The 24,230-nt window shown below is 50.4% G+C and overlaps 1 protein-coding gene across 1 annotated transcript; it reads right to left on the bottom strand.

Moving 5' to 3' along the window:
- Positions 1 to 17,635: 17,635 nt before the first annotated feature.
- On the bottom strand, positions 17,636 to 22,418 carry LOC120673050 (putative cytochrome c oxidase subunit 5b-like). The gene is made up of 6 exons (XM_039953738.1): positions 22,138 to 22,418; positions 21,972 to 22,051; positions 21,808 to 21,858; positions 19,430 to 19,496; positions 18,212 to 18,291; positions 17,636 to 18,108 (listed from the first exon to the last, which is right to left on the bottom strand). Exons 1-6 carry the CDS (start codon positions 22,289 to 22,291, stop codon positions 18,043 to 18,045), a joined length of 498 nt encoding a protein of 165 aa, XP_039809672.1. The 5' UTR covers positions 22,292 to 22,418; the 3' UTR covers positions 17,636 to 18,042.
- Positions 22,419 to 24,230: the final 1,812 nt, after the last annotated feature.

Here is a 24,230-nt window from a genome sequence, read left to right as displayed (position 1 = left end):
TTCGGCCTCGAACGAATCCATGTGTAACCGAATAAGGCGTAAGGCAGACTAAGCTAGGCTATATGCCGTTTGGATGTTGGCGTGCACAGGATAAAAAGCCGGAGCGCTTTCTTTCATTTTTTTTTTCAGTCACAAGAGGGGAGGAGAGAAGAATCCCACTAACCTAGTAGGGCTGCCATTGCGCGTTTGCATTTAATATTTTTGTTAGATACTTCCTCCCCTCTAAAATATATAGGTTATGAAAAAATTTCCGATCTTGATAATTCACATACGAATGACTGCGAATAAAAAATTAGATTATTCTAGACTAATTAGCATGTCCTAATGGAATGTTTATTTTTGCGTGTAAGTTTTCCTAAATGGTTATATTATTTAAGAACAGAGAGAATATTAAGGAAGATTTGCTTCACTATCTTGAGCCATAGTGCGCACGCGCCTATGACGACAGCGTGAGGGACAAGGATTAGGGAGGTGCAGGGTGGGCAAACAGAGCACATAGAGCATCAAGCCATGTCCATGCAGGATCAAGGAGGCAAGGAAGGAGGCATTTGTGTTGGGCAGGGCACAGGAGAGATGGAGGGAATTGGAATAGATGCACCCTTTGAGAGTGGAAGGGGAACCGGAAATATACAAATATTACTTTCTTATCCAAAGAAAATATATTAAATATTGCTTAGTGTTGGTGGAGAGTGTCTCCGGAACGGACGATCACGACAGCAGTAATGGACAACATGGAAATTAAGTAATAAGGTGCTCTTTTTCCATTCAAAATCCTCTCTCTTCAATGAACATTACACAGGTATTTATAGGTGGCGTTACATCTTCAATATACAATTACTCTATTACACCCCTACAACGGTAATATTCTCGGAATATTCCTAGATGCGAGCGTAATTTGCCCGTTACAATTTGAGTGCGCCACAGCTCAGCAGCGGGACCCACGCCGACCCCGGCAGCTTCGCCGTACCCGACGAAGCTCCTGGACCCACTGCTAAGTACTCTGCGAGACTCGTGTCACCAAGTCTTCGCTCCTCTCCGTCTTCTTGCTCGTGGAACAGCGAAGACGGAACACCTCCGCGATTGCTCCTGGCGTCAGCTCCAGTGTTCCGGGTGCCTTGTCTTCGCTTCCTGACCCGAAGACGCGCGAAGATGGGTCACCTTATGCTGGCTGTCGGCGTCGGCTCGCCCGACTCCTTGTCTTCGCGTACCTCCGGCGATCTGACCGAAGGTGGTGACCCCAACAGTAGCCCCTCGGAGCCTCGTCCCGATCTCCGTTAGGGGCGCGGCTTCGACCCTGTGGACGCCATCGGCTTCCCGAAGCGCCACCCTTCGGGCTGGGGGCCGCGCTGGTGGTCGTCGAAGCACAGTCCATGTTCACCTGTAAAGAAGCTGTGCCCCCGTCGAAGAAGCCAAATTTTTTGTTTTCATAACCGTTAGTTCGCGCGCAGGATGGTGGATTCGAAATTTGGCGGGAGAAATTGCGTTGGCGCGAAGGCATGAAAAGACCGTAAAACCCTCAAAGTCTCGTAATCCTAAACGCGCCGCGCAGGGCATTGGCGTCTTTTCGTCTCGCGCGTGGTGAATTTTCGCGCTTGCCGTTTGCCTATAAATAGTGGCCCTGTTACTCTTCATTTTACTTTTCACCGCCCCGTCTTCCCTGCCTCTTCGCTTCTCGATTCGCGAAGGTCGTCTCAGAGCTCAAGAGTGGCGTTCTCAGAACACTCGGAATCTTCGGAAATGGCGCCGAAAAGGAATCAACCGGGAGATCCGACAACCACAATCCTCGGTCTGTCCAAGATGACTTCCTCCCTCCTCGATGACCTGGCACGTCGGGGCTTCGTCTCTGCTGACGATGTCCGTGCTCCACCGACGGGTGAGACTTCTGCACATCCCCGCGCCGATGAGGTGGTGGTCTTCCGCGATTTGTTTACCGCTGGCCTTCGGATGCCCTTACCCTGTGGTAGTGGATATTTTTCGTTTGTTCAGAGTGTATTTGCATCAGATGACACCTACTTCAGTCGTTCGCCTAAATCTGTATATGTGGCTGGCGAAGACCTGCCGCCTAGCTCCGAGCGCTGAAGGATTCGCTCGTGCCTTCCGAGTGCATTACCAGCCGAAGAAGATTTCAGTGGAATCGACCGGAGGTGCGGAGATATCAGTTGTTCCTCAGTACGGGTGTTATACCTTCGCATTTCACAAAAATCTTCCCAGCCCGGTCCCAGCGAGCAAGAACAAATGGGCCAACGACTGGTCCTCGTACTGGTTCTACCATAAGGTTACTTTGGACTCCGTCACGAGGACCCATCCTCTCGTCTTCGATCATATCTCTGATCTTGGCGACGTTACGAAGGCCTCCTCCAATGTCCGCGCCGAAGATGAAGCTCTTCTCGCCCTTCTTCGGAAGCTGTCGAAGACCTTTAGCACCCGCGACCTCGTCGAAGAATTCGTCGCATGTGGCTGTTTTCCCATCAAGGCCGGCTGGAGCATTTCCTCCTGGTTAGCCGAAGACCGCTGGATCGAGGGTATTCCGGTACCTGACTTCGCGACCGTTTTCAACCTTCGGAGCGACCGTGAGTTTTCGAACATGATCTCGTTAAGGAGGTGCAACGCTTCGTGTTTTTGCTTACAGCTGTTGCTACCTCGGCGATGCAGGGGTGGACCTTGCTGTCATCGAGACCCGGGCCGATGAGTTGATCGGGTCGGTGTCGAAAGACGAGTACAAAGCCCTCGCCGGCCATCTTGGTGGGGCCCGACGGAACCGGGTGTTCCACGCGTTGGGCCTCTCGGCTCCTCCTCGATCGGCTGAGCTGAAGCTTGCCGAAGGTCATGGCGGCCCGGAGAAGGCAAAGGCTCTTGAGAAAGCAAAGCGAAAAAAAGCTTCTTCGTCCGCGGAGCCGAGAAAGAGAAGCCGGCTGCTGGATACCATTCTGCAGCAATCTCCACTGCGGAGCAAGGGGGAATCCGAAGATGGCGGAAGCGCGGACAACAATCGTCCTCCTCCGGAGGCGACGCCTCTTGACATCCCTCAGGTGGCGGTGCCCCTGAGGGCGGTCCGTCCCGCCCTGGATCTCGAGTTCAGCACTGCCCAGGAAAGAGAAGACGAGGGGCACGTCAAGGAGGTCAACATCGTGGCTGACTCCCCCCGCCGCGTGTCCCCCCCTCGTGCAGCCCCTACCACCGGCGAAGGAGCTGAAGTGTCTTTTGGAAAAAGGTGGGAAACTGCATCCTCGTCTCGGAATACCGCATCCCCCTCCGAGGCGAAGAAAAGCGGCAACGAAGGTTCATCGAGCTCGTCGGACAGCAGTAGTTTCTTTGTCCGTGATGCTGATCCCGAAGCCACTACTGTGGAACTCGGTGCGAAGCCCACCGCTGTGCTTCTTGGCGGGAAAATTGTGAAATCTCTTCGCTTTGAGAGCCGGGACCGCGAACGTGAGCTTCTGGCCGCGGCAGGCGACTCCTTCTGCTTTCCCCTCATGGAAAAGGACTTGATGGGGAGCGGGCTAAACAACATCCTGGAGAGTGCCCAAGATTTATCGCTGAAGGCCTTCGTGGCTGCGCAGTGTGCTGCTCGGCAACTGGCGGCCGAAAACAGTTCAAAAATTATTGTCGCCGACTTGGAGGCGAAGGTGGCGTCTTTGGAGAAAGAGAAAACAGAGCTGGAGACGCGCCTCGCCAGATCTGCCGAGGAGAAAGCAACCCTCACCACGGAGCTCCTCGCGTCCGCTGACCGAGCGGTGAGAGCCGAGGACGCCGCCAAGGCCGCGAAGTTGCTTGCGGAAGATGCCGCGAAGCGCCGAGATACAATGCAACAGCGGCTTCGCACCTTCAAGGAGGCAATAAAGACTGGGTCAGAAATGCTGCAGGAAGAACTGCCTGACCTCCTCGCCCATTATGGGCTTGTGGCTCCGGATATGTTCCGGGAGGGCGCCGACTCCATTGGCCTGGGCTCCTTCTTCTAGTGGCTTCGAGCATGCATCGCCATGCTGGATGCTGGGGCTCACTTTCACGAAGACATCAGCGCCATGGTCGCCGTCCGTACGCTCAGCGCCGCCGTGTACAGCCTCTTCCCCTCTGAAGCTGGTCAGGCTAGCATTGTGACGAAGGCTCAACTTCGTTCCCTTCGCGACCCCTCCTTCTGCTGGCCAGGCGAGGATACTGTCAACCCGGACGCGCTCCCTGCTTTGGTGAAGAACATCGCTGTCAACTTCATGGAGCGGTTTTTCAATGGTGAAGGTCGTGCCCTTGTTCAGCGTGAGGTCGAGCGGATGAAGAACCAGGTGACTTTCATTTATCTATTATTGTGTTGATTCCTTGACGGAGAACTTGCTAACTTCTGAACTAGAATCTTTCAGCTCCAGTCTAAAGCTGACGCTATTGCGGAGCCCATTCTCCAAGAGGCTGTGCCCGCGGAAGAGAGACCTGGCGGCGAGGATACGAACGGCGACAACGGGCGCAGCGGTGCTGATGCAGCCCCCGGGCTCCAAGACCAGGCGAGGGCGTCCTCTTCCCGTCCTCCGGTTGGCGAGGTGCGAGGGTCGCAGTAGGCTGTTGTATAGGGTCTCAGTTGTAATAATTATTTTTGTACTCTAACACCTTCGGTGCCTGTGCAGGACCCTGCGTTGGCCCCTGCGCCGGCGGCCGAAGACGTTGCTCCTCACCGGCTGAATCGAGGGAACTTTTATGTTTCTGGTGCGTCTTGGACGAAGTTCCATATTCGTTATCCTGCGGTTTCGTTTGAAGCATTTTGGGCGAATAGGGTGCGTGTGTATGATCAACGGAACAAACAGACAAAGCGTTTTTTTGCCGATTTTCAGCGTGATCCGGTGAAACACGCGAGGATCCTTGCTAACCGCAGGCTTCGTCGTGAAATAAAATGGATTCTTGACACCGATAGGCCGTATAGTTCTCCGGCTGGTCTGCGCGAGCCGAAGCCGGAGCCAGTGGACGAAGAGCCACTGGCACCTCACGAATTTATGTATCGACGCAAAGGCATCTTCGCCGAGAGCTCTAGTTGATGTTCGTTGCCCTCGGTTTCAGGGGACGACAGATGTGGCGGTCCGAGACGTAATATCCGAGGTGGACCGCCTAGTCTTCGAAGAAGAGGCCTCGGATGTGAACATGTGATTTGTTTCTTCGTGCTTTCACACGAAGTGTAACTTCGCTTTGTACCAATATGTACTTTGTAATTTATTTCGTGTCTTCGGGCGAAGTGTATCTTCACGGTGTAACAACATGTACTTTGTAGTTTATTTCATGTCTTCGGGCGAAGTGTATCTTCGCGGTGTAACATGTACTTTGTAATTTATTATATTGTCCGACGTTTCAACCTTCGATTGTGCACAAGTGTGTTTTGCGAAGCGCCACCCCCCCTTTTGCACGGGAGAGGTTACACGTTTTTTTGGCTGTTCATCTTCACTGGCGTCGTGCGTCTTGTTTTGCGAAGCGCCACCCCCCCCCCCTTCGCTCGACTAGCGGGGATGATGACCTCCGGCTTCTTATTGATTGTTGCATGCCTGCGGGGACTAGTGCCGTCGCTTCGGCGACAGGGCTTTCCACCCGTCGCTCCGGCGGCGGGATTTTTGTTAGGGGACCTTCAGCTCTTTAGCCGGAGAGGTTCGCGCCTAGCCTTCGGCTTTCGTGCGACAGGACTTTCCACCCGTCGCTCCGGCGACGGGATTTTTGTTAGGGGATCTTCAGCTCTTTAGCCAGAGAGGTTCGCGCCTAGCCTTTGGCTTTCGCACGATAGGACTTTCCACCCGTCGCTCCGGCGACGGGATTTTTGTTAGGGGACCTTCAGCTCTTTAGCCGGAGAGGTTCGCGCCTACCCTTCGGCTTTCGCGCGACATGACTTTCCACCCGTCGCTCCGGCGATGGGATTTTTGTTAGTTTTCTGGGAAGTGGAGCTAAGGGGAGCGAAGACCTCAATTGGGTTTGCTCCTCGTGCTCACTTCTTTCAAGCGTTAACGGCTTGTTTTCCGCGCCAATGACTCCCCTCTTCGCGTTGACGAAGAGGGATAGATGCTTTGGCGCCTTTGTAATGCGCTCGTTTGTTGGGGGCCTTGTTTATATTTCACAAGGGGTTACATAGGGTTCCGCCTCATTAAAAACCTCACACCTCCGGCGCCCTAGTGGACACTCGAAAGCTTCCCCCGTGAGGAAAAGAGTACGGGCCCTTTGGTACATTGTGCTAATTTAGAGAAAAAGAGAATTTATTCTACAAGCCCCTTCGGTTATTTCCCTCAGGTGGCTTTTACACACTTCCCTACACAACTTCCCTACACGTAGTATCTTTGTAGCATGTCCTTGTTCCATGAATATGGGTCTTCGGTGCCTTCTAGCGTGCGGAGCCTACAGGCCTCTGGTCTTGCCATCGATGCGACGATAAACGGGCCTTCCCACTTGTTGTACATCTTCCCTTTCTGCTTGGCCTTCGGTATTCTTCGAAGCACCAAGTCACCCTCTCTGATATTCCTGGGCTTCACCTTCTTATTCCTCCACCTTCGCGTTTCGTCTTGGTATTTACCCAAGTTGATTGCTGCTTGTATCTTAACAGCTTCGATTGTGTCAATTGAGGGCTTGATGTCTTCTTCGATGTTTTCTGCTCCTTCGGCTATTCTCCAGGATTTGAGCTTTATTTCCTCAGGTGTTACGGCTTCTTCGCCGTATAGGAGCTTGAACGGTGTGAACTTTGTGGTCCTAGACTCTGTCGTGTTATGAGACCACACGACCCTCGGCAGTTCATCCACCCATTTTCCCTTCAGCAGCTCAATGATGTTTTTCTTGATGCCTACGAAGATGATGCCGTTGGCCCTTTCCACCGCGCCGTTGGACTGCGGGTGGTAGACCAATGCGAAGCATAAGTTTGTGCCAAGTTGTGTGGCGAATTGTCTGAAAGTTGCGCAGTCGAACTGTTTGCCATTATCCACTGTGACCTCCTTCGGGACCCCAAAGCGACAGATGATGTTCTGCCAGAAGAATTTTTGCAGGGCTCCTGCTGTGATGTCCCTAAGTGCTTTGGCTTCGACCCATTTGGAGAAGTATTCCACCGCTACAGCGGCGTACTTGTAGTTTCCTGGAGCCGTGGGCAATGGTCCGACTATGTCAATTCCCCATCGCGCGAGGGGCCACACCGGCGGCAGTAACTGCACTTCGTCGAGTGGGAATTTGCTGTAGGGGGCATGCTTTTGACAATTTGGGCACGTGCAAACCACCTCGTGAGCATTTGCCACGGCCGATGGCCAATAGAAACCTTCACGGAAAGCTTTGCCGACCAGGGCCCTCGTCGCGATGTGCGAGGAACACATCCCTGCATGTATCTCGTCAAGCAGCTGTTTTCCCTCTTCACGTGAGATGCACCTTAAGAGTGGTGCGCAGACTCCCCCTCGATATAACTCTTTGCCTATGATTCTGTAGTTTCTCGCCCGAAGTGCCATTCTTTTTTCTTCCTTCTCATCCTCCGGGACAAAGTGTCCGCGAAGATAGGCCATTATGGCGGCCCTCCAGTCTTCGCTGGTTATGGCATTGATGAATTTAGCTGGTTCTTCGGCACAATTTACGGAGGCCTGCTTTAATGTTTCGAAGAAAACATCTGGCGGTAATGGATCAAACTGTGCTGCTGCCTTCGCCAGTTGATCAGCTTGCTTATTTTTTGTTCTGGAGAAACTACGGATGCTGAACCCGAGGAAGTGTTTCTCCATGCTTCGCACCGCTGCCAAGTACTTTGCCAGCTCTGGCTTGAGAGCCCTGTTGGATTTGTTTATTTGACCTGTGATCAACTCTGAATCGGACCTGATAGTCAGTCTTCGTGCGCCCAGTGCCCTTGCTTTGCGAAGACCCAGGAGAAGGCCTTCGTATTCTGCTACATTGTTTGTGCACCCGGTGAAGTCAAGCCTGACTGCGTACTTCAGTTGTGTACCCGAAGGTGCTGTAAGAACTGCCGAAGCCCCTGCTCCGTCTCTCTGGTAAGCCCCATCACACTCAAGTTGCCATATTGCTTCTATCTTCGGCAGATCTTGTGAAGGTGCGACTGGTGTCCAGTCTGTGATGAAATCTGCCAAGACCTGTGACTTGATTGCTGATCTAGAGGCGAAGTCAATGGTGTGCTCGGCTAGTTGTGTAGCCCATTTGCCTATCCTGCCGGAGGCTTCTCTGTTCTCAAACATATCCCGAAGTGGGAAAGAGGTTGGAACCTTGATTTTGTGGTTCTGGAAGTAGTAACGCAACTTGCGTGATGCCATGACCACCGCATATGCCATCTTCTCCATTTCTGAGTATAGCAACTTTGACCCGTTTAGGGCTTCGGAGACGAAGTATATGGGCGACTGGGTTAATGCCCCTTCGACCATACGCTCTTCGACAAGGGCGGCACTGACGGCTGCGCCTGATGTGGAGATGTATAACAACAACTCCGCCTTCTCCGAAGGGCTGGACATGACAGCCAACTTCTCGATATACTCTTTGAGGTCTTCGAAGGCCTTCGCCTGTTCTTCACCCCATTCGAAATTGCCTGATCCTTTCAGCGCCTTGAAAAATGGTAGGCACTTCTCCGCTGATTTTGATATGAATCGATTAAGCGAAGCCAACCTGCCCGTCAGCTTTTGTACCCCCTTTCTGGTGGTCGGTGGCTTCATCCGCCTGACCGCTTCTATCTTCTCCGGATTTGCCTCTATTCCCCTTTCCGTTATCATGCATCCCAATAATTTTCCTCTTCGGACTCCGAAGACGCACTTCTCCGGGTTCAGCTTCAAACCATGGCGGCGAAGGTTCGCGAAAGTTTCGCAAAGATCTTGGATATGGTCCTCCCTCCTCTTGCTTCGAACAACGACATCATCAACATACGCGGAGATATTCCTTCCTAGTTGATCTCCCAGTACCTTCTTGATCATTCTATTGAAAGTGCATCCTGCGTTGCGGAGGCCCTCCGGCATTCTCACGTAGCAATATGTCCCGAAGGGGGTGGTGAAGCTGGTCTTCTCTTCGTCCGCCTTGTTCATGAATATTTGGTGATAACCTGAGAAACAGTCCAACATACTGAGCATCTCCGAACAAGCTGCTGCATCGACCAAGGTGTCAATTCGCGGCAGTGGGTATTCGTCCTTCGGGCACGCCTTGTTGAGGATTGTGAAGTCAATGCACATTCGCCACTTCCCGTTCTTCTTTGGTACCATTACAACGTTTGCTAGCCATTCTGGGTACAGGACTTCGCGGATGACGCCCGCGTCCAGTAACTTTTGTACCTCGGCTTGAGCCGCTTTCTGCCTTTCTTCGGACATTGATCTTTGGCCCTGCTTCACGGGTTTCGCCTTCGGATTCACCCTCAGCTCATGCTCGATGACTTCTCGACTGACCCCTCGCAGATCCGAAGAGGACCAAGCAAACACATCTTGATTGTTGCAGAGAAACTGTATAAGCCTGGCCTCTTCGGCCTCTTGAAGCCCTTTTCCGATGATCACCATTCGATCAGGCACATCTTCGCACAAGGGCACCTTCTTCGTATGTTCCGCTAGGGATACACCCCCTAGCTTCTCAGGCTCTTCGCAATTTTCACCATCATTGACCTCATTTGATGCTTCAATGACATGGACGTTCTTGTCTGAGGTTGATGCGTTGTCCTCGCACCTTCTTGCTTCTTCTTGGTTTCCGAAGACTGTGATAATTCCTCCGGCCGTAGGTAGCTTCATGCATAGGTACGACTGATGAATTACTGCTGCGAATTTGACCAAAGTGTTGCGACCGAAGATGGCGTTGTAGGGATAGTTGATGTCGACCACGTCGAAGGTAATTGCTTCAGTTCTCTGTCCTGCACCTTCGCCAAACGTTACGTTGAGCTCTATCTTTCCAAGAGCTTCGATTCTCTTGCCTCCGAACCCAATGAGTGGATACTGTGACTTCTTCAGCGCTGCTTCTATGAATCCCATTTTGACGAAGCACTGCCAGACGAGGATATCTGCAGAACTCCCGTTGTCCACCAAGATTCTCCCTACATCATTCCCCGCGAAGTGCACTGAATTCTTGCCAATATTCGCCCTTATGATGAGGGGGTCATTATGTGGGTAGTGCTGCAGCCGAAGATCTGCCTGCGTGAAAGTTATTGGGACATGTGACCAAGTTGTCCGGAAGCATCTGCCCTCGCTGACATGGGAGACTGTTCTGAAATATTCTTTCCGCTGCTTCTTCGTCTCATGAACTGGTTCGTTGGATCCTCCAGAGATGGCATTGATGATGTTGACCCTGCTGCCCGAAGGTGTGTCGATTGCTCGCTCGGGGATTTGCCCCGGTTCTAGTTTTGGAGGTGGAGGTAAATTTGCTGTGTCGCAAGAGAGTGGTGTTGAGCTTCTGGACCATGTCTGATTGTACTGTGGGGGTGGTAGCATTGGAATTGATTGTTGCGGAGGTGGTGCATATGGCAGTGGGTTATAATTGAAGACCGGGTACGACACCGGCCAATTTGGTGTAGGAGCCCAAGTATTTGCCGTTGTCGAAGACTAAGGCGGCATCTGCGAGGTATGATTGACTGGTTTTGCTGGCTGGGAATTCTGCCGATCAAACTCCTCTTTCCTTTCAATGGCGAAAGGGCACTCATTTGTCCAGTGGCCTTTGTCCTTGCCGTGGAAGAAACAGAACGGAATTTTCTCCCTTCGACCACCGCTGTCCCTTCAGCCTTTGTTTTGTCGGTCTTCGCGATGGTGACGATCATCGCGGTTGGATCTTTCTTCGTGTCGGTCCCTTTCGCCTTTGCCCTTGTGACGGTGTCTGTCCTCTCGGGGTCCCTCTTCGGATATGTTGTTTACTGTTCTTTTCTGCCTCGGCTCATCGGCGTGCCATGGTTTCGAATGGGACCTCTCGCTGCTTCGCGATTTCTTCTGCTCGTTCTTCTCCTCGAGCCTTCTCCTCTTCGCCCGGTCGGATATGCAATATTCTTGCATTATCTCGAACAGCTTCGTGACTGTCTTTGGCTTACGCCGGGATATGTATTCCCCGCATGGTCCCAGATTGATCCCCTTCACCACCAAATCGATGATGCTCTGGTCGGCAACATTGGGTGCTCTTGCGCGAAGCTTCATGACACTCTGGAGATATTCTTGCAAGGTCATGCTTCCTTGCCTTAGATCGTGGAAGTCGCAAGATGTGACTTCGTCGGGCCGTACGGCGCGGAAACTTGAACATAACTCAATGCGAAGCTGCTTCCAAGACAGAATGGTTCCCGGGGGGATGTTTGCGTACCAGCGCTGCTCCAAGCCCTTCAATGCGAGGACGAGTGCCTTCGCCTTACATGCGGTGCCTCCTCCTGATGCTTCGATGGTGGCTTCGTACTTGAGGAGGAACTCTTCGGGGTTTGACTCTCCATCGAACTGAGGCAATATTGCTGGGTTAAGACGGTGAGGCCACTGTACCTCCTCCAGCTCTTCGGACAATGGTGATATCCTGTGATGGCTTCTTCGGTGACACTCTTCGCCGTCTGACTTGGAATGGTCAGAGATCTCTTCGACCGGCACGAACTTCTGGCGGGACCTCAGTGGTTCTTGCTGTCGCGGGTTGGCCACGACTGCCTCCCTCTGGGGTGGTTTTGGTGGACCTGCAATTGCTCCAGCTGCAGCCTCTGGGCACGGAGCTTCTCCTGCATCGCCTTGCAGCGAAGCTCCTCCTCCCTCAACTTGTTGTACTGCTCTTGACGCTCTGCTTCGGTGAGCATGGTCTGCTTCCCCTTCGCCCTTGTCATCACTTGTGGCTCCGAGGGTCCTGATTCCAATGCCTGCTGCTGAACCCTTCGTGCCTCTTCGATGCGAGCGTCGATGCGACGCATCGCAGCGATGTCTTCGGCTGTGACGCCGATGTCCAGAAGGTTGACTTCAAGCTGGCCATCTGCGAGGGCCTCGACGGAGACGCCGTCGCTGCTAGCTCCGTTCGCCTGTGTTGCTGCCGCTTCGCCTTGCGAGGGCGTTGTCGTCGTGGTGTCCTCCGAAGTGGCTCCGGTATTCCCTCTCTTCTTTGTTGCCGCCATGTGGTGTATCGAACCGACGGGTGGGCGCCAAACTGTTAGTGGAGAGTGTCTCCGGAACGGACGATCACGACAACAGTAATGGACAACACGGAAATTAAGTAATAAGGTGCTCTTTTTCCATTCAAAATCCTCTCTCTTCAATGAACATTACACAGGGTATTTATAGGTGGCGTTACATCTTCAATGTACAATTACTCTATTGCACCCCTACAACGGTAATATTCTCGGAATATTCCTAGATGCGAGCGTAATTTGCCCGTTACAATTTGAGTGCACCACAGCTCAGCAGCGGGACCCACGCCGACCCCGGCAGCTTCGCCGTACCCGACGAAGCTCCTGGACCCGCTGCTAAGTACTCTGCGAGACTCGTGTCACCAAGTCTTCGCTCCTCTCCGTCTTCTTGCTCGTGGAACAGCGAAGACGGAACACCTCCGCGATTGCTCCTGGCGTCAGCTCCAGTGTTCCGGGTGCCTTGTCTTCGCTTCCTGACCCGAAGACGCGCGAAGATGGGTCACCTTATGCTGGCTGTCGGCGTCGGCTCGCCCGACTCCTTGTCTTCGCGTACCTCCGGCGATCTGACCGAAGGTGGTGACCCCAACACTTAGGAACCCTTTCAGCCGCGCCTAGCTATAACCATCCGATTTCCGCTCCTCTCCGATCCTGATAATAAGGAACTAATGCCCACTAATCTGGCACAATTCCTAAATAATCTATATATATAACCTTAATCGAAATGACAAGGAATAAGCATAATTAAGTGTACATTGATTTTCCTATCAATTCCCTGTGAAATGAAGTAAAATAATAATTAAAATAAAGGCAGTGAATGTCACACTGTCTCTGTGGTGAGGAAATGTTCTTGTGGACAAGAGTAACACCCCATTTTTAGCAGCAAAAGGCGGAATATTTCGCGCTTTTCTCCCCTCTGTGGGATGTTCCTGCTGCAGGCTTGTTTTCACCATCCTGTCCTACTGTGATCAAAAGTTACAATGGATTCAAATGGACGCCAGCAGAGGTGTACCATCAGCGTTTCCAGTCGAGCATAAGGCACAATTGGGTGCTGAACTGATGAAATTCTTGATAACTCTGCATATGGGTACTGTTCCATATGTATGCTGGAAATGCAATGAATAATTATGCAGCTACAAAGATTCCTGAAATATTTTTGCAGGTATCTTCGACATCAACAGGAAACAGATATCTTGGGCAACTTGGTACAATTGCAGGTCTAGTGGCACTGCAAAAAATTGAAGTTTTATTTGGTAATAAAGCATTAAATTTGTAACACTATACTAAGAATTAATAGTACTTACCGAATATATCATGTGAGTAGCCTTAATTATGGGCATGTTGGGACTATTTATGAATATATCCAAACTGTAGGACAGCAAACTGAACTGCTCAACAGGAAGCATGCATAGCGAAGTGATAAACTGACAGCAACACTTAACAGAAAAATTGCACACTGGCACTAACCAGGGGGGACTACTGTGCTGAAGAATTTTCGCGCACTTTCCCGCCCTCTTTCGTACTACTTACATCGCCATTATACTATATCTCGTCACGTTTACATCGGCGCAAATATTCCCGATCAGCGACATGCATAACAAACTGCAGTTCTGAAGTTCTTGGCTAAAAGGAAAGCGATACACCTTTTGCAAATGCTTCAGGGCAGAGGTAGGCGCCGATCCCTTCTCGACGATGCAAATTTAAATGAGATTAAACAAGGGCCTAAGTCAAATCTAAACTACTAGGGACCGCTAAGCGCATATTGCAGAATAATAATGCAAAAGGAATGGCACTCGGTTTTTTCATCTCAAAATGTGACAGGTCCACTACATGCAGTGCAGCAGGAGGAATCATATGCAATCCACCTCTGCAATTTTCTATGCACTGGGATTACCAGCGTGGGGGCAGCTTCAGCTAGATTATGTGAGCTATGCTTGGTTTTTGTCCCTATGTTTGCTTGAGACAACAGGTCCTAGCTGAGGTTTGAGGTTTCCCATGGAGACAAGGATATTAACTACCTAATGTTTGCACCTTTCATAGAGGTTATAGGCCATGATTGTGTTCTGCCGTAGGGCTTGGAGGCTGCATATTCATATCTTTTCCTTATATAGCATAGGTTTCTTCTAATGCAGATGCTCCTATGAAATATGAAGCATCCATAAATTTTTGGTAAAAAATTAATTGTTCTGAAAAGGTTGCACGAGTGAAATATGAACAATTGTCGTTATGAAAAGCTCACAGTTTGTTGGCTTATGTGAACAGATGTCGTTTGCAGAAACCTTCTTAGAATTTACTACCTCCATACCTTAATATTTGACGTTTCAGACAAAACTTTACACTATAAATAAGCTAAAGGTTGATGTCCTAACGTCATTTAAAAAAAATCAGAGGGAGTACTCTTTTTCATAATTATCTTCGGTTTAATATGCATACAAACACCAGTCAAATTTGAACCCAGCTAATCAAAAGAAAACCGCCAACTTCTTTTTGCTTCCAAAAAAATAAAAGGGAGAAAAAAGCATTAGCATTCTCAAACACCCTGCAAGTAATCGCCCTTTTTTTTCTGTTGATTGCTAGCAAAGGTTGCAAAGACAATAAACCGACAAATGTTCACATAAATAAGAATTCGAAGAGTTAAATATATTATGTACTGGAAAAACTAGATTTGTGCGTCGATACTTAACACATTACTTTTACAAACTTTTACACTTCAAACGCTAAAGTCAATATAAAAACTTTTACATTATCTAAGTGGGCATCAAAGAACAACATTATCACAATATGTGACCACACTTCAACACGGTTTCACATAAAAACTGCTTCCTTTCTCACAGAGGTTAGAACATAAAAACTGCTTCTGATTGCACATACCGTTAGGTACCCTTGTTCATCATCTCCAACCGAGTAAAACAACACAAAAATGAGCTACTGCATCAATTGAGTCCACATCAAGGCCTAACCAAAAAAGGTCAACGACCAAATTGCAACAAAGAATGATGCAAAAATAAAGAGAGGTATTCGAGGCCACCATTGTCTCAAGAAAGAATAATGCTATCTTATAAAGTCTCCAAATTCTCCTGCCGGTTGTAGTTACAGGACCTCACCTGAAAATTCTCGAGTAAACCCATTTCTGTACTTTCTTTCCCTTCTTAATTCTGTTGCGTTTCTTTTATGCATTTGATTTTTGTCCTTTTTATTCAGTGTTAGAACTTTGAGGCATTTGAAAGCCTTTTAGGAAGGAAAAGAAAATTAAAGCGGATTTAGTGCTGAACCTATACTCTGATCAACCTTGAATAATCCAGAACAAAAGTTGTTCCGTTTATCTGGCCTCTTCTGAGATGTTCTTGCATATGGCAGAAAAAAGAAGAAGGCATCAAAAGCTAAAAAGAATTTATAATATTGTTACCTCCAATTCAGCTTTTCACATGACCACTCATATTATAAGATTTCAATATCAGATTTCATTCCATCCTTGGGTGGTACCATTCTATGTGAAAAAAAAATTGTCGGCATCCTGCGAGTTTATTTAATATCAGCAGGCCATGAGTTTCCAGCCCCACAAAAGCCGCAGTTACAAGTTCATTCCGGTTGCAGTAACTCCATCTGGATGCACTGAATTAGCTGAAAAGAAAAGAAAAGGGAAATTCCAACAGAATATGATGATGTGTATGAAACCGTCGTTTCACACTTTTTTTAACATGAAAGGAAGTATGCATGGTGCACATTTCCATTAACTACTATACCGTCAAGATCAAAGGGGAAAGGGGAATTTTATCTCATTTACCACTTAAGCTTGTCTAGTCATTTGAGGTGATAAAATGAAATTGCAAGCCTCCTTCCTTTGTAAATGTGTGCGGCATCCGAAGACGCCATATATATGCCCATACGTAATCCTCCTCCCCACGAATTAATGCCTGAAAGTAACACGGCATGAAAGGAGAGAATGGCATTGTCACCATCATCCGATTCAGCAAACGCCGCGGGAATTTCTCTCGTGTTCTTGGCGCCCTTCTTTTCGCCCCTATTTGCCACTACTCTGAATCACTACACAACACTAGCTGGAAGGTTATGGAATAGGGGAGAATCCAGGCACAATCTTTTTTGCAGTCTCACTTTTCTTTTTATCGAAAACTCGGAGAATACCATATCCTGGCACAAGACGTCGGTTTCATATACATCGGAGGAAAGCCCAGTACATACAGCGGCTGAAAAAGGAAGGGATGGGATAGGTAAGGAGCAAGAACATCGAACAGCTAGACAGCACTGCCCCCATCTCGCAATTCGCAAAGGACGATCTGCAAGACACTTGAGGGTTGAGAAGTCGCCAAACCTAGTAAAGAATCTGATCTCCTTCATACTGACAATTCTGTGCCCGGGCGTCGTGTCGGGCAGGGGCAGGTGTCGCCTTCGCCGCCGATGATCTGCCACCAGCGGCGGAGCATGGGCGGAACCTTGCACTTGCACTGACGCCTCCTCATCATTACCCATTCACCTAGAGCATATTTTCAGTTAACGGGCAGCAAGTACGTCCCCTCTAGAGGCGGCGCGCTCCCAAATCCGGCGTCCTTGTCACACACAGAGACACCACTCGGTTGGCATCACCGATCACCTCACCGGCGTAGAACCATTGGCCTTTCTGAGATTTTCCGTAGAGCAGAGAATATTGCAGTACAATTTGCGAGGTCAAAAATTTTCTTTTCGGGGAGAATTCGTTTTGTGCAGTGTAGGTAGGCAGCATAGGGTATCTGACTGTGCATGAGATGATGTGTCGTTCAGATGATAAAAAGAGGCCTTTTTTGCGAGAATTGGAAAAGGTGATCGAAAGAACGGAACAAAGATAAGCAGATTACCCGCCTTTCTCGCTTTTCGCAAGCCTTCCCATTCGTCGAAACTGGAATTTTGCTAAGCAACTCATGCTGGCACGACAGGTAATCGACGAGGAACAAGTGACACAGAACCTCTTCTTTTTCTGAATGTTGCGAGCTGCAGTGTCTCTTGTGTTCAATAGTCAATTGTCGCATAGGTGCTGGTATCTTATTCCAATACAAGGGCTGCCTCCTGTACGTCCAATCTATGCTGACTGAGCTGGCATTTGGCTCTCTCTGGAAAGTTCATGGTGAGAGTGCACTTTGTATGATATCTTCCAACCATTGGCTGAATGAAATACATGACTTTCATGATGAATGTTTCAATTTTTTGGTTGATGCAGACTGACGAGGTTAAACGGGCAGTTAACACGGGTCACGATTGCTGGTACTAAATTATGTACCCATCTCATCTCATGAAACGAAGATCAAACACACACCAAGAATGCACATGGAACGCGCAGCCTATGATTGAACTTGGCGTACTACCAAGTCATTTTGCACAGATGAGATACGTACAGCAAAAGAGCTAGGGCAGGACCAGGCCCACTGGCACATAGCCGTACTGCAGGTAAAAGTTAGAACCAGTGATACCACAATTTGTATCTATGCTTGGTATGATTAACAGCTTACATACCACAAGCTGTAGTCATTATCCATTAGCACTTGAAAAGTTAAAAAAAAATGGAGACTGTCACAGAATAGCACAATTATTCAGATAGTAAAAATAACGAAACAATTATTAGTGGGGGGGAAAATATGATTGGTTACTCTCATAATCATAAAATCATTGATCACCAAACTGTCTTGAAACTAGTCAAAGATTTAGGAGGCCTTTTGTAAACTGCCTGCCACACTAAGCAGAGAAATAGGACTGTTGCATGACTGAATATAACATGTCCATCACACCCGATGGGCGATTAGGTAACAAAAGAAAGCAATCTGATGCAGTCATCTTTTATTCGATGATGCTCTGAAAGAAATTCAAGTCAAATCACAAAAAGCTTTTGTTTTGACAAAATCCCTAGGTGAAAACTACCACCTGCTTGATGGCCAAATGTCTATATTCATAAACAAGGACCCCGTAGAGCAGTCTGGTGCTAGAAAATAAGTATAATGAAATCATCTGCCTCATCAAATTCATTATTTCCAGAACACGAGGCATCCTTAGTGGTGTCCTTCATCTTCGTCATCGTGACCATCTGGATCTCCACCATCACCAATGACCTTAAGCTGCACAAAGCAAGCAACACTATGAGGTCAAAACGGTCCAACAATGTGAAGAGTGGCAATAAATTCATAATAAGCATAACAGCATTTTAGCAATTTAAATTACCACAAAGTATTGCGAGCAGACTGGACACTCATGCGGCTCGTCTTTTTTCAACCAAAACCATACAACATCATGTTCATCCTCTGCAAGTTAAGAAGACAAGGAAAGGTTAAAAAAAACAAATAGTTTGTTACACAATTGGTTGACACAAATAGGTTTAAACTCAGGATGGCAATAGGGCGGGGCAGGGCCAGGGGAGCACCCCAGTCCCCGCCCCGATCTCCGAACTCTCATCCCCACCCCGGCCCCGAAACAACAATCGGGAGAAACGTGCCCCATCCACGTACCTGTCAGGTCCCGAACCCCGACGGGTTCCCGTGGGGATCAAACATCCAGAAAATGAATCGCAAAATAGAAGTCCAAACAATTAAATCAGAAGCTAGTTACAAGAGACACAGATTCAAGCACGAGACATCATCACAGATTGAGCACAAGTGCACAAGACCACAAGCTAACAAATGGAGACCAAGGCCACAAGCTGACAGATCAAGTCGAAAGCTAACAGATTCAACACAAGGGAGAAATTCCAGAATTTGGGTCTCAATTCATGAGCCTTTCAGAATTTGACACCCTTATCACAATGACATGTCGGGTCAATCTGAGTCATTGACATGTGGGCCAAGGTGTCAAATTCTGAAAGGCTCATGAATTGAGACCCAAATTCTAAAACCATCAGGCAAGTTAGCTTGTGGCAGATCAAGCGCACCACTCACTACTAATACATGGCCAGCGTATGGGGGTGCAGATTTGTAAGATGATTTGAAGAATAGCAGCGACGGATGTGGGTCTTCCTGGCCGGCCTGGAGTCCTGGATGGAGCAGGCGGTGGCATCCGCAACTTGGCTTCTTCGCTAGAGCAGCGACCTCTCCGACACCCAGCACTTGAGTCGCGTTGCGCTCGATGCGCCTCACAATCGTGCATGTGGGGTGGTGGCCGCCGCTTGCCTGCAGCTACGGCTATGGGAGAGCTAGGCAATGCGAATAGGTGTTAGGATTTGGGATGTGCTGTGTATATACACTAGGGATCAGATATTGGGCTGGTGGGCCGTGCGTTTTTGATGGGCCACGAGCATTTCAGGGATCCGTGGTGCCTCCACGGGGAGAACTAATCCCCGGCCCCACCCCGTTATTGCTCCAGGGCCTCGCCCCGTTCGGGTCAGACTCCACGGGGGAAATTGCCATCCTGAGTTTAAACAAATGAATGCTAAGGACACTGACTTACCTCCTTCACCACCAGGGCAACCGACTATCCGCTTGTTGTAGTAGGACTCAATGACTGCTGGTGCCTCCTGCAGTAGCAGAATTAAATGAAGCAATGAATAACACAGGGCAGAGTACATGAGAAAAAAGGTAAGAAACTCTCGCTGTTAAGGTCCACTGCTAAAGGAAAGAAAGAAGATTGAAATTCTCCGTATTTGCATTCAATACCAGATTTACGCAATAAAGAAAATAGCTAAGTTTATAATAGCCCATGAACTGTGAGGTGATAGCTTATATAAATGGTAAACGACTATTCTTATTAGTAGGTCTACGAGTTTCTGTTATTTGAATCATGTTCTTCCTGAGAAGAACACTGTGCAGATAATATATAGGTGCATATAAATGCTACAGCTCATAAAGTGTGGATGTTAAATCAGTGCACTTGATGTAAGAGCTACACAAGGCAATTCATTAAATACACGTATAAGAATCTAAGAAACTTGATATCAAGGCAGAGTTACATACTTACATATCATTATATTATATCAAAACAAAAGCAACAATGATGCAGACTTATTCAGAAAATGATTTTAAAACTTATGTTGATGGTTAAACTTTTCCAACACACTTGACTTATTAGAATTTTAGTCCATATAGCATTTCGGAACAGAATGTATTCCTTATATCAGACTCTTATTATTATTAATACAGTATTTATGACTTATGCGCCAAAGAATTAGTGGTATCAGACTATCAGTGTGTCCATTGGTTCTCTAGAACCAAGCAGGCTAATGACAGCACTCTGAACTCTGAAGGCAGATATCTTCCATTCAAAAGAATTTTTTTGTAAACATACAATTGTTCTGAAGTGCATTGCATCTCACAATTTGTTCAATTTGTCATCATTGACTTTCATGTCCCAATGCAACATGACTATGCAAAGAGCATAGCCCACTGGCAATCCCAAAAACAGATTGAAAAGGGAAAGGGAACATATGCATGAATGTACAACAATAGTTTGACTCTGTTCAATTACTACTTTACTAGCACAGATATTGTATATAGCCTCGAAATTGAGTTGTATTGTTAGTCCAGTAGAAATTAGGCAGTTTGCAGCCGTGAAGATAATGGTGTCTAACATATGGTAGTTTGAAAACAAACAATAATCTATCTAATATGTGGAAAGCAACTTTCTGTGAAGCAGCCAAGCAGGCTTACAACCTCCCAGAAATAGTCATAAAAAGTAGATATTCACAGCCAAGCAGCCAAGTTCAGCTAGGCGCTAGGCAGATTTTAGGCGGTGACCCACTGCCTAGCGCCTAGGCGGGATTAATCGCGCCTAGGCGGTCCTAGGCGTTTTGTATATATACTAATATTGCATTTATTATCTTCTAAAGATAAAAATAAACAGCTGAATAGTGAGCCTAAATAGATACCAATAACCATGCAAGCCTGTATTCCAGCCTTCCAGCCCATAAGGCAGCCCAAAATAGCCTGGCCAAATATACAGGGTATATAACAGCCAACAGTCATCCCAAACCCTAACCTAATCATTTTCCCACCCGTCCCTCCCCCCGCCCAGCAGACGCACACCCAGGCACCCAGCCCCTTGTGGCGGCGGGCGGAAGGCTCCCTGCGCGAGCCTCTGCAGGCGCCAGTGCGCCACCGCCCACCGCGCCGTGCAGGTGCCGCCCGTGCGGCGCTCCAGCGCCCCCTCCCTCGCGTGCCGCCACCGCCGCTCCACCGCTTGCTGCTGCAGGCTGCCGCCGGACGCTCCTCCACCCCTACGGCGCCACTCTGATTCCTTCAACACCACCTAGTCCGCCTAGATGCCCGCCTAGCCCCAAATCGACGCGGTGCTCCTCCGATTAGCGCCTAGGCGTCGCCTAGCTGAACTTGGCCAAGCAGGCTCACAGCCTCATAGCTCTAGTCATAAAAATTAGCTAGGAGAAATGTGAATGATAGAACAATCGCGTGAAACAGTACTAATAATTATTCAGTAGAAGACATGGTATGCTAGAGACACAACAAAAAAAGATGAAACGCCAGCAGCAAGATATTGCGAATGACCTCCAAATCATTAAAACAATGTACAATAACCAGGCTTGATGTTTATTATCCAGACATTGTACAACCAGACAACAAAGCATGAATACTGGTAAACGAGGCACCAAGACACACCATTACATATTTTCCCTAATAACCATACCAACACCTTACAGCACAACGAAAACATGATCACTTGCAAGTAATTTACCTATACGTCCCAGCCATTTCATTACAGTACCAACACATGAAGCACCAAATAACTCGACAAACCTAAACATTGCCGCAATATATGTTCCCGATCCGAGATTCAGAACAACAGAAACAATGATAAATATATGGCGGCCAACTCACCTTGGTACCGAAGGGGCCGACGGGGGAATCCATGTCAAACCGCTTCTTTCCCTGCAAAACCCAGACCAGATCGAAGAATCAGCACCCATTCGACCCGAATCGGACGTGCATTCCGCTCCAGCGGCCCCCCAACAGAGCCCCGACAAAGGACCAGGCCATCTCACCTGGAGCTCGGCCTCCAGCTCCTCGCGCTCGAGCCCGGTGGCGATGGGCATGACGTCCTCCACCCTCGCCGGCTTGTCCCCTGCAGCACACCCACGCGGTCGCCGCCACCCGATCAGCGCCGGACGCCGCCAGGGGAATCGAGATCTGGGGAGAGCGAATCCTTACCTGAGAGGAGCGGGCTGGTGCGGCGGAAGGCGGCGGCCGCCGAGGAGAGCGGGGCGGCGCGGGCTGCAGAGGAGGCCGGCGCCGTGGGGGTGGAGGCGGCGGCGGCGGCGACCCGGCGCAGGGCGGGAGCTAGGGTTTGGACGCGGCGCCACATGGTGGTGGGTGGGGCGGGGTCGGGATCCTCTCTCTCGACGGCGGCGGCGGCGGCGGAAATAGAGATGGGCTCGATGCGATTTGACCCGGGGATGAAGACGGCGAGGGGTGGAAATAGCGGACCGGAAAATGCAAGGGAAATTTGTCCACAGGACACTGTGAAAACATGATTTTGTGTAGAGCACACTGCCAAACTCGAATTTGTTCCCAGCACACCGCGAAAGAGTCATTTAGTCTACCACACACTACATCCAATAAACTACTCATTTTCAACTGAGAGGTCAGATAAAAAGACAGTTTTGCCCTTTGCCCTCTTCCTCCTCGCTTCTCCCTCCCGCACCTCTCTCTCCATGGCCGCGCCCTCCTGCTTCCTCCGCCGCCCCCTCTCTGCTTCGGCCGGCGGGCCGCCCCGCCCCCTCCCTGCGCCGGCCGGCGGGCCGTCCCGGCCCCTTCCCGCGCGGCGCGGCCGGCGAGCCCGCGGTGGACGGCTTGGCGGCGCCTCCGTCCCTCCCTCCTCCTCCCTCGCCGACGGGCGCGCGACACGGCGGCGGCGGATCCAGCCGCGCGCACGCCTGCGCGCGCGCGGAGGCGGGCCTCGCGGCGGCCGGGCTCGGCTCCGGCGACGCGCGCAGCGGGCCATGGCCGCCCGCAGTTGGCCTCCCCCCACCTCGTCCCCGACCGGAGCCGCGGCGGCGGGGCTCGAGCTGAGGTGCGCCGCCGCGGGGCGCTGCCGGCGCAGGCGGAGCGGCTGGCAGCGGAGTTCGGGGAGCGGCGGTGGCGGGACAGCGGCTCGCTCGCCCCCTCCCCTATTGCTCCCTCCTCTCGCGCCCCCCATGGTGGCGTCGGTGGTAGAGGCCGGCGCAACCTCGGCGCACGAGCGGGATCCGGCGGCGGCGGCGCTCCTGCGTCCTCCCTGGCGGCGGGATCCGGCTCGCTTCCTCCTCCTCCCTCCGCCTCCCGCACTCGCACGGGGCCGGGCCCCCTACTCCGGCGGTGGCGGCCGCTGCGCGGGGTCTGGCCCCATACTCCGTTGCGTCGGCCCGAGACGGCCATGGACGTCGTCTCCGTCGAGCACGGGCCCGGAGCAGAGGGGTGGCCGCCGGCAAGGGGAGCAGAGGGTGGCCGCCGGCAAGGGGAGCAGAGGGAGGCCGCCCGCGCACCATGGGCGGGGCCGCTCCGCCGCGCTGCGCTCGGGCCGCCGCCGGGGAAGGAGCGGGTCCGCACCTCCATGGGAGAGGGAGGGAGGAGGGCGCGGCGGATCTAGCCGCCGTCGCCATTGACCCGTCATGGCCGCCGCCCCTTGGCTCGGCGGAGGGGGAGGAGCGACGCCGGAGAGGGAGGGAGGAGGATGGCGCCGCTGCAGCCGGCCTCACCGCAGAGCCGTGCGCGGCGAGGGAGGAGGGAGGAGGGGAGAGGAAGAGGATAGCAGGTGGGCCCGGGGGCAAAATGGTCTATTTACATCTTCGTTCAGCTGAAAATGATTATTATAATTGCTATGATGTGTTGCAGACCAAATCAAACATTCACGGTGTGTTAGAAACAATATTGAATTTTGTGGTGTGTTACACACAAAACTACATTTTCACAGTGTCCTGCAGACAAATTTCCCAAAATGGAAATAACCACTAGGGGACGGGGTCGGGGTCGGGGTCGGGGTCGGCGTCTGCGAGTCGGGGAGTGGGGGGTGGTGGTGCGCGTCAAGGTTCGTGCGCGCGTGTGATGGACGGATGGGATCGGGTCTGGGGCGCGTGCGGGTGACACGGGCGGAGGGAGCGTGGCGAGGAGACGCGCGCCTCGCGCGTGAGGTGGCACGTGGGAAGTTTGTTCATGGGGTTCAAATGTAAAATGTTCAATGGACCGACACGATTGGGGCTATGTTTGGTTACTCCAGTAGTATGTATGAGTAGCACAAATTTTAACAAAGAATTAGAGGTACTAAA

Source organism: Panicum virgatum, chromosome 5N (assembly GCF_016808335.1).
Source record: "Panicum virgatum strain AP13 chromosome 5N, P.virgatum_v5, whole genome shotgun sequence".
Classification (NCBI taxonomy): Eukaryota; Viridiplantae; Streptophyta; class Magnoliopsida; order Poales; family Poaceae; genus Panicum; species Panicum virgatum.
Note: the sequence above shows the minus strand (reverse complement) of the source record. Positions and strands in the feature narration are given on the sequence as shown.